The 10,665-nt window shown below is 31.8% G+C and overlaps 1 protein-coding gene across 1 annotated transcript in view; it reads left to right on the forward strand.

The window, feature by feature from the left end:
* LOC131849379 (mitogen-activated protein kinase kinase kinase 15) overlaps positions 1-10,081 on the forward strand; it is a 28,980-nt gene extending 18,899 nt beyond the window's left edge. The window contains exons 18-25 of the mRNA XM_059199447.1: positions 1,973-2,068; positions 4,754-4,847; positions 5,313-5,495; positions 5,904-6,168; positions 6,516-6,651; positions 7,765-7,878; positions 8,262-8,441; positions 9,506-10,081. Of these exons, the coding sequence (XP_059055430.1) occupies positions 1,973-2,068; positions 4,754-4,847; positions 5,313-5,495; positions 5,904-6,168; positions 6,516-6,651; positions 7,765-7,878; positions 8,262-8,441; positions 9,506-9,779 (1,342 nt within the window). The 3' untranslated portion in view covers positions 9,780-10,081. The remainder of the gene's footprint in view (positions 1-1,972; positions 2,069-4,753; positions 4,848-5,312; positions 5,496-5,903; positions 6,169-6,515; positions 6,652-7,764; positions 7,879-8,261; positions 8,442-9,505) is intronic.
* The last annotated feature ends 584 nt before the right edge of the window (positions 10,082-10,665 follow it).

Raw genomic sequence — 10,665 nt, forward strand, 5'->3', positions numbered from 1 at the left:
ACAGTCTCTAATAAGGTCACTTCGTGCATGGCTTACCTGGTTACATTAATATGAGATTTAAGTATTTAAAAATTAAGTTCAAATTCTAATGCCTTCCGTCCATATGTGATGTATTCTTGTCATATCATACGTAATATGGTTAAGGGAGCTTACGATTTGGGCGAGGTGTGCTCAGTTTAACCAGCGAATTGATATGCGTACATACATGTATCATTTTTCCTTTCCGCCATCATTATGTCAATTCTGATCCGCCACAAAACTAATCTGAAAAACGTATGAACATTCGGTTTTTTTTTAATTGCAAAGGAATAATACGACGGAATATTTGTCCTTAATTAAACAGACTAAAGTTAATTGTACTAGTGTTTACTATAAATAAAAATGCGTCTGTTAATATAAATCTGATGTGAGAAATGTTATGTTAGATGCAACATTTTAAATGTTATTTTTGTTATTTTCTCCATGACACTACATTTCTTCTAAATTGTATGGCAAATGGTTCTGCCGATAAAATGCAGAGAGGCGACAATAATAAATAGATTTCCATGTTTTTTTTTCTGTACAGCGGTTTTTACTAATCTGAGAACATGTAACACACATGTAGTAGCGAGTAATTGGACTGCTTGTTTTCTTACTTGCACTTGGGTTATATGTGTTATTTTACTTAGTGTCCGTTTGAAACCAATTTCTAGTATGCAAATATGCATCTTAGGTTTCTTGTATATAAAAGTAAGTACTTTTAATCAGACTGTCAAAACTTGTTGACTCTTACTACGGTCGTTGTAAACCTCTGTTTTTTCTTTAAAAATGTTATTTGATTCTACATTTTCCATTATTCGTTTTCTAATCTATACGGTTATACACATTGATGAACAATATAAGATTTTTTTATTAAATTCATTTTAAACCAGTTTAGTACGGTGGTATGATCGAATTGACATTAAGATCACCGGCATTAAGGCAGGTGCAGAGAAAATTTAACACCAAATTATCTGACGGAGGGATTAAATTGAATGCGCTAACAACTAAATGTTGGTAGTAGTTTATCGTATTAATTATTTTGTTTAAGTAACTACATATACATATAATATGTTTATTGTGACATTGGATGATATATATATTTGTGAATTATCTTAACTACTAGTATGTAGATTAGTGCGCAAATACACTGACACTGTACCACAATATAATTAAATACTGTATTGCAGCGCATGTATGATAGAAGTTAATGTTTCTATGGTTGTGTTGAAACAGTTATTGGTTGTATTAAAAATTTACTGCATTGGGTTTAATAAGGTGGGTACTTGTATGAAATTAGCCTAGAAATGAGTTCTCCATATTTATATAAATTAATATGTCATGACTATATACATAAACTAGTCCTATGACATATTCCTAATTTAATAAAATAAACTATATTTGTTCTGTTTTTTATGTAAAAGTGGGTTGAAACATAAAAAAATGTAGAAGTGGCTAAGACTGTAAATTTCAAAATACATACGCAAGTAATTTGTTTGGTATCATCAAACAACTTATATTTTTTCACGATTGTCTCTATATTTTTGTATTTATGGTACTGTATAATTACTGGATCCAATGTAGTGTTTTATATGAATATGATTCGTCATTTGCAAGACGATTAGAGACTTATATGAATAACTGTGTTGCACGAATTCAATTGCTGTGCTTCGTGTAAATAATTATAGAAATTACTATTTATTGTATATCAAATTACTTTATATATTCAGTTTATTATAACACAAACCCGATGCAGTATAACATTCCGTAACAATTTAGTCATTAATTTTGGACGTACACTAATGAATTCTACTTTAGTCCTATCCCCGACCGTAACAGATAAATTGGTTGTTTCGGCCCGAATCACAGTAGATACCACGATTTAGAGTTTTAACACAAAATTATATCTTAACTGCTTTGCACCTAAGCCTATATTTGTTTTCCCACAATAAAGGGTGAAAACGGTCCGGTCTAATCCGACAATCACTAGGACAGCTTCGTCGATGCTATCACCGATATTGATATACCCACCGGACTTGTCGAATAGCAGGTAACCGTAACCATTTTATAATAAGCACATATTGATGCACAGATTTCATAGAATACTATATTTATGTAACCTTAATTTAACTTCATTTATTTATAAGTAGAAAGAGAATAAAAATACACCGCCGTTCCATTAAAAGAAAACACTATTTGTAACATAGATATAAATATTGTTACAACATGTATTAAACATGTATACGTGTATAACACAGAATGTGTTTTGTTGTAAACGCAATGTTACGGATACATCTGTGTTATGGTATACTTATATTGTGTATGAGAGGGACAAATGTTGATAAATTTTGTTATATTTTTATTACATCTTATAATAAATAAATCTATAAATAATATATGCATGTCTTTAACTTATAGAGTTAGTATTTATCGTGTGTAATTATTATTGTCTTATGTATTATAGCAAATAGACTTCGCGCTTTTCAGCTCGTAACAATATTTTTATAGACATTAATATTATCTATTTACTATCATATATTGCACTCATCCTTTTTTAATTAATAAATTCTTCATTTGAACGAGTAACAATATAAACTAATGTATATATTTTGTTTTTATGTTACTGATACTGATAATGTTTATTTCTTACGTTTATAGTTTTAGAATTTTCGTTACCGTCCATAAACTTTGTTTTATATGTGTATTATATAACTACAGCTGTATAATTGTAAGTTCTAGTAGAATCAGCAGCGTGTATGCAATCATGTTAACGTACCTGTTAATTTGTTATAAGTACAAAATATTTAAACATTTTTTTGATGCAATGAATACCGGTGCTTATTAACTTAATTCTAGTTGTCACTTTAATTTAATAAGGCAATTTAAACTAGAATGCTTAAATGCAATTTAAGATTAAATCAGTAAACTTACTAATATTATAAACGCGGAAATTTGTGAGTGTTTGAGAGGATGGATGTTTGTTAGTCTTTCACGCAAAAACTACTGAATGCTGAGATACAATAATATAGTTTATACATCAGATAACACATAGGCTTTATATTTCACGCGGATGAAACTCCCGTAGTTTCATTCGCGTGAATTGTAATAACCATGTGGTTATTACATATAGAATATTAACATTGCTCTATTAAATAACTCTTCTAGATGATTTATATATATCGGGGCAGTGCCCGTCTGTAATATCTTACTTCCTTATAACAGCTTTCTATAAGTTAAATACATTTTAAAACTGGTTATATACTTTTTACGTAATACATTACGAACAAAAGATTGAAACTTTTTTACAACATTAGTTTCGAAAGAATCATATTGTAGGTTATAAATATCGTGTTCTATGAATCAATACGCTGTCAATGTCTTGTTTTTAATGACAACGGCATGAACTATCTGTATTTGTATATCTACACGCTTATTCACCAATTTCTGTCGCCTAAACTTCATATCAATATATTTATAAGACCTTTCCCAATTCTATATATTTTTTATTTAGCTTTTTCATATGATGTGATTCTATTTATGCAATATGTAATAGAATTAATGTATTTTTTTTCTGTACGTGAAAGTAGAAAAAGGAATATTGTTAATACTCAAATTTACAAGGAATGCATTAATTTTGTTATATTCTATGTTAGTTATTATTAAATACGGTGAAATTGATTAAATACTATTTAACAATTTTATATATTATTTTAATGGATGATAATGGAATGATACACCCGTCTGCGCTAACGGTTTACTTGGCCGGGGCACCAGTGGAGGATGATAAGATGATGGTCAGGTCAGTTAGCCAATCGTGACAAATTCACCAGGAATCTATCATTATGGTATCCAGGGGGAACGGCATGGAGGTCAACCTGACATGGTATATTGCTAGCAATGGATTCAATAATCCACTCTCACCTCTCACCAACCCACCCACAATTTTATATTATTATGATAAATGTTATAACTGCTTTGATATGGGACTTTGCATGTGTTACTTCGAGGCAAAATTATATATACATCTATAACATTGCATCTACTGTTACAGACGTTTAAATAAAAACGAGCAAGTCTAGGAGGAAAATTTATATCTAATATTATATTTACTAAAAAGGGGTCGTCATTTTTTTGTACAAATAAGAACAGTATTAATATTTTTATAGAATATGTTTTTCTATATATATAGATAATATATTAGTTTTTTTAATTTTATATTTTGCTATTTTCACTATTTCATTCAGTATACTTCCTAGATCTGTCCGTTTTATCCCTAACATCTATGTAAGTCTGAACTCTGGATATTCTTATTAGTATTTGGGAAATATACAATCGAATAAGCGGTAGGATGCTCTTAAGAGTAAACCCGTGGTGAACAGGTAATATTTTCTAGCTATGCAAGCAAAATTTTCTGGTTTTTTCTCAGTACTGTTTATTTGTAATATATTAGTATCAAATTTTTATATTAATATGTATTGTCTAGTAATATACCATTATAATGACAAATAAACTAAGATATTATAGTGTATTTTATTATTATTTTATCGTTCTAACATTCATAAGAATAATGTTCAAAATATATTCTTCGAAATATTGACAGCGACACAGCTATATGTTTATAAATACAGATTTTTTGTCAATCCTATAATTATTATTATAATAATCGTATTTTATGTAAATTTTACACACATTGTAAAAATGCTAAGGAAACTATGTTATATACTTTTGTTTGTAGCACGATGCCCAATACGCCATCTACTGATGAAATGGATAGCAGTGACACATTGCTCAACCGACGAAATTCATCCGGAGGACTCTTGTCGCCTGAGGTATGAATTATTAAAAAGTTCGGTATGTTTTATTCATTGAAATTATGAATCTATATTTACTGTGTTAACTAGTCATACTAGACTCATACTAGTATTAACATCGCATTCATTCTACTGCGGCTGCGCGCACTTTTTGCAAATTACGTGCAAACAATTGTTGCATATACCACTCTAGCGGTGCCCTGTTAAAGTCGTATCCGTCTAAAACAATTGGCCTTCAACTGCCCCATAATCCTTTCAAAGCGGGCCTCTATCTTTTTTTATGCTTCGACCTCTCTTCACTTTAGTTGGTGCCGTCGCCCCCTATCGTTTGATGAAGCTATAAAGGCCAGCTGGTGCCAAAAGCATTAGAATAGTTCGAAAAAAACTAGCAAGTTTAATCGCAAATAGTACAGTAACCTGAAAACCATTAATAATACACATTTCTTTTTATAACGATAAATAACAATAAATGCCCATAAACAGGTGGATTTGATAAACGGGGGTCGATCGTCTGTAGAAATGGAAGATGATGGTTTCTATCTACTGAAGAAGGATTCACAACGGCGTATTACTCTCTCCCGTGTGTTAGAACAGGACAGCGAAAAAGTGTGCTCCAAATGGATGGACAATATACAAGAGGATTTCGGAAATACTGTATTAACAATGGTAAGTCAAAAATATGATACATAATTATAATATACTCTTGTAAATGATTGATTGAACAGAGATGAAGTTAAGAGAATAATATATTACGCCGATTTAATGATATGGAAGAAGGAAAAACAGGTGATGAGTGTTGTAAATTATGTATATTATTATTTGATATCTATGTATTTATATTAGATGTCTTGTAGGCATATCACAAGCTCTGCTTAGCTTTGGACTAGATGGATATTTGGAATATTAATATCTCAGGACAATTCACACACCGCCATCTAATCTAAAGCTAGGCATGTTCTTATAGGCATTATTATTTTATTTGCTGAATTATTTTTACAGATTTGAACAGATTACAATGAAATTCTGTGGTACAAATACGCTATAAATTTAATTGAATTTATTTCTTTTTAACAGAATCATTTAACAGTACTTCACTGCGCTTTGAAAGATTATATATCGCAACAAAATAGGCAGGTCATAGAACGAGCCGTGATCACACTAAAGGAGGATTTAGATTTCGACTCTAATGCCATTAATGAGTTGCATTCAGCCATCTATATGTTCCAAGAGGCTGCTAACGCTGTACTTAGGATGCACAGTATAAAACCCCATTGGATGTTCGCGTTGGACAATTTAGTGCGGAATGCAGTACAAGCCGCAATAACTGTGTTGTCACCGGGTAAGTTGTTAGTTTGTAAATTTTTCAAATTATGTGTACTAAATAAATTGAATTGAACTAAAGAAATGTCCCAGTCAGTTCCTTATCATATCTTCTCAACTGAAATAGCTAAATGAACTTAAATAGTAGAAAAAGTGATAAAAATTTTATGATTATAAGTTTCATTTTAATAAAAAAAATTAATGTCTCATTTTTAATATAATTAAAAACATAGCATATTAGATATTCAATAGAGTATTGTCTAGTATTTCTGATTTAAATGATAACGCTATGCCTCTCATGCCGTTTATCCCTGAGAAGTAAGGCATCTTGCCTTATGTTATACCTTGTAATTATTATTTTCACAGAGTTGGGCGCGAACCTGGCCGGGGAATCGCGTCGCGGTGGCGGTGGTCCTCCGGAGGCGGCCACCTCCTCCGCACTCTCTACAGCAACCTCAGCTAGAGACCACCAGCAGCACCAGTGGCGGCAGGAGATACACAAGTAATACTTTGGAAACTATCATTCATATCTCTTCCAATTAGTAGTAGATAGATAGCTGTAAACTCTACTTAATTTTTGAAGTTAAATTGATTTAAAATTCTAATATTACCATATCTTTACATAGTATAAAATGATATATTTACTTTAACTATACTATTTACTGCTAAACACTGCATTAAAGTCTTTTGCGTAGTTTAAATTATCTAAGCGTATACATGTATATCCGCGCAAAGCCGGGGCGGGTAGATAGTTTTATTTATAGAATGTAACAATAATTTATTCACACGTTTAAATCCCTAAGAAAAATAAAATTAGAATACCACCTTCTAAAATTATAATGTACAAAAACAAAATTTACGGTAAATTTTGTTTACGACGCTTCCCGTAAATTTTGTTTTTGTAGTCCTGGTGCTTGAAATGGTGCATGAAAAACATTCAGTTGGTGAATACCAACTGAATATTTTTCATGTTCATGCTATCATGCTCTACTAGTACCTCGCTGACTTATATCGTTATAGTACAAGCGGAAGCATCAATCTATATTAATTTATTTATAACTAGCTAACCAATCCGGCTTCGCACGGGTGTACATGTATTATACACATAAACGTTCCTCTTGAATCACTCTATCTATTTAAAAAAACCGCTTCAAAATCCGTTGCGTAGTTTTAAAGATTTAAGCATACATAGGGACAGACGGCAACAGCGACTTTGTTTTATACTATGTAATGATTTTCTGTGTTGCTTCCATCATTACACAATAAATACATTAAAAAAAAATTAGGCCCCCGTGCTATAAATTACGACGGCCTGAGCCGAGATTCGAACCCCTAGCGGTACCCTCAGACTACAGTCGTATCTGTCAGGCGGGAGTTGACCTTCAGCCACTGCATAAGTCCATCCTTTGGTTTCGAGTGCCATCTGCACTCGCCCTCTATCGGCCGGTGCAGCTGTAAAGGCCAGCTACGGCCAGCAGCATATTAGAGTAGTCCGAAAAAAGGCACATGTGCTAAATGACTAGTCTAACTCACCATACTCTGAAATCATCAGGAACAAAAAAAATTATCGAGACTGTAATAGCTTGTGCTCACTTCCCAAATATTTTACTTCTAGATTGCATCAAGAATTGCTGGATAGCTATCAGCAATATCAAGCGTTACTACGTCAGATGCTGGAAGAACAGAAGATGCAGACGCAGATTATTAGAGAGCTGGCGAGTGGAAGGCAGTAAGTTCTAATTTTCATAATTAGGGAATCCTGGAATTTACTTCTTGAATTTTTAATTTTGAGTTTATTGTTACATCAATTATAATGAACCGTTTTATGTATTATTTTGTAAACGATAGTTTATGTTCCGACAGCATTAAATTGCAGTCAAAATTATCTTGGTGTGTTCTGCTTTATTCCGTTAATACATACTAAATTAATAATAGTACTAAATTATTTATTTATATATATATATATATATATAATTTTTTTAGAGGGTTTATTGTTGTATGGTATAGAGTAATAACCTTATAAGAAGAAGCACCAACTTTACGGAAGTAATAATACACCACGTAGACGGAGTTATATATTCGTTACTGAGGACATATATATTTATGTTACAGGAATATACATACTCAAGAGTTGCCAGAAGTCGACCAGGAGCAACTAGCACCTATTAGAGATTGGGCATTGTCTCGTGGTGTTCCTGAGACGGCAGCACGGGCTTTGGTTGCACAGGAATATTCTCTTTCAGATTTGTTGCAACATGCACAGAGAGAAGACATCGCTAAGTTGAATCTCAAGTAAGTTGTAATAAAATTTCATCACCATTAGAAATAGAAATAATCTTTATTCAAATAAACTTATTACAAGCACTTTTGAATAGTCATATTTTGATTCTACCACTCATTCGGAATGCAGATTCATCACAAGAAGAATGTGCAAGAAACTTGTGTGTTGCTCTTTTTAATATATGTTTTTTTTATATAAATAATTACAGTATAGCAAGTAAGAGGCATGCGATGATCAACATAGAAATCGCAACGCACTCATTATTAGTGTAATCAGATAATATTGTCAGTGCTATGGATTTAAAGTTTTTCTATAAAAACATTATTATCGTTAATTATTTCACATTGTCTACTACTGAAGAAAGGACTTCACTGTGTGCTCCTTAAAGCAACCTGATATGTTTTTTTAAGTATCAAATGTATATATATATATATAAAAGTAGTCTATGACCTTTGTCTCATGCTGGTAAGGTTAAAAAATAATAAAGTACAAATGTGCGTACTCCTTCATTTTTAATGACTTAATGAATATTACATTTACCCGTCTACACTGATGGGGCTCCAGTGGAGCGTGATAGGATGATCATGAAGTTAGATCAGTTAGCCGTTCGTAGCGAATTCACTAGTAATTAATTCACCACCGTACTTTCGGTATGGAAAAGCGTGTAGACACTTATGCTACTCCAACTTGAGCTCCAACTAGAATATTATTTTTTACATACATAAAAATTATAGGTTTATACCAAAATTCATAATGATTGGTTTAGTCGTTAATTTGCCAGGATATCATAAATTTGTTTACTTTCACATTACATTTATAATTTTAGTAATGTTATACACTTTTTTATTTTCACAAAATGCCATCTAGTCCCGAGGTAAGCAGAGCTTCTCTTATTAGTGTTAGACAACTGATATAAATATGTACATAATGTACATAGAAATCACCCAGCCCGATACAAACAATCATATATTCATGAATACAAAATTTGTACCGTGCAAGGAATCGAAATCGTGACCATCATAAGATCTTACTGTAAGATATTATAATTTATTTATGTGACAATTTGTTTTCACAGAGGTGGTGTAGAGCTACGTCTATGGCGAGCGATAGTGGAGCATCGACTGCAGTCAAACGCGAACCATCTCCGTCGGACGAGCAGCACGGAAACCGATATGGACACAAACTCAATAGTAGTGGTCGACTGCCAGCGATGTGAGTCGACCAACAGAACCGAATCGAATTTATCCTGTTCAAACAATCCTACTATCGTGATTAGGGATCAAGTTAATGGAGACGGAGGCGCGATGGAGACAGCCGAGTATTTAACAGAGAGTATTGACAACCCTTGACTATTTCGTGGGTGGTGCACTCTGCAATGAAGGCCAATGGTTATAAAGACACCTAATCGCAACCAGTGTTTTAGTCTATCTGTACGTATTATATTTATGATATTTTGATGTTTAATTGAAGTTTAGGTTTTCATTAAACATAAGATGTGTAACACGTAAACCATGACTACAAAAAGTGCAATCATTTGTCGTATTGCAAATATACATTTAATTAATTAATTTATTTCCTAAAATGTTATTCAAGAGGCAGAATTAATGGTATTAACATAAATTAATGGTAGAGCTGCGTCACCTTTAGAATGGCTAGACCGATTTTTATTATTTTACGTAATATGTTGGTATATTTCTTTTTTTTTTTAATTAGTTTTGCATAAAAAAAGAAAGTCTCCGCGGTGTTTATACCACGTAATAAACAAAAACTTTGATGGCAATACAAAGGGATATATTAGATATTTAATATAATATTGAAGTAATTTAAATTAAACTTGAAATATAATATGAGTACATATTTATATGGAAATAAAATAACTAATCATTTAAGACAAATCTAATGATAAAATTGGTCCAGTCATCAAGTATAAATTAAACAAAAAAGAAGCTATTACATAAAATATGCAGCTAGGTAAGTTAGACATTATTTTTTACATATAACATTATATATTCTTAGTGAGAACTTGTCCCCCTTTTATGACATCACAATGTCTCTTAATGATCTGATTTTTAGATTAGAACAGGACTAAACACTGGAGTCAAAATGTCTATAATCATGAAATGTAAGCAATTATACTTAATAGCAATATTATATACACCTTCAAATTAGTTTAGTATAAAAATACAGGTTTTTCGAATTATATATCTGCGAAGCCGAAACTTTATCGGAATCGAC

Source organism: Achroia grisella, unplaced genomic scaffold (genome assembly GCF_030625045.1).
Source record: "Achroia grisella isolate CSIRO2021 unplaced genomic scaffold, CSIRO_AGI_Agris_v1 utg642, whole genome shotgun sequence".
In the NCBI taxonomy this organism is placed as follows: Eukaryota; Metazoa; Arthropoda; class Insecta; order Lepidoptera; family Pyralidae; genus Achroia; species Achroia grisella.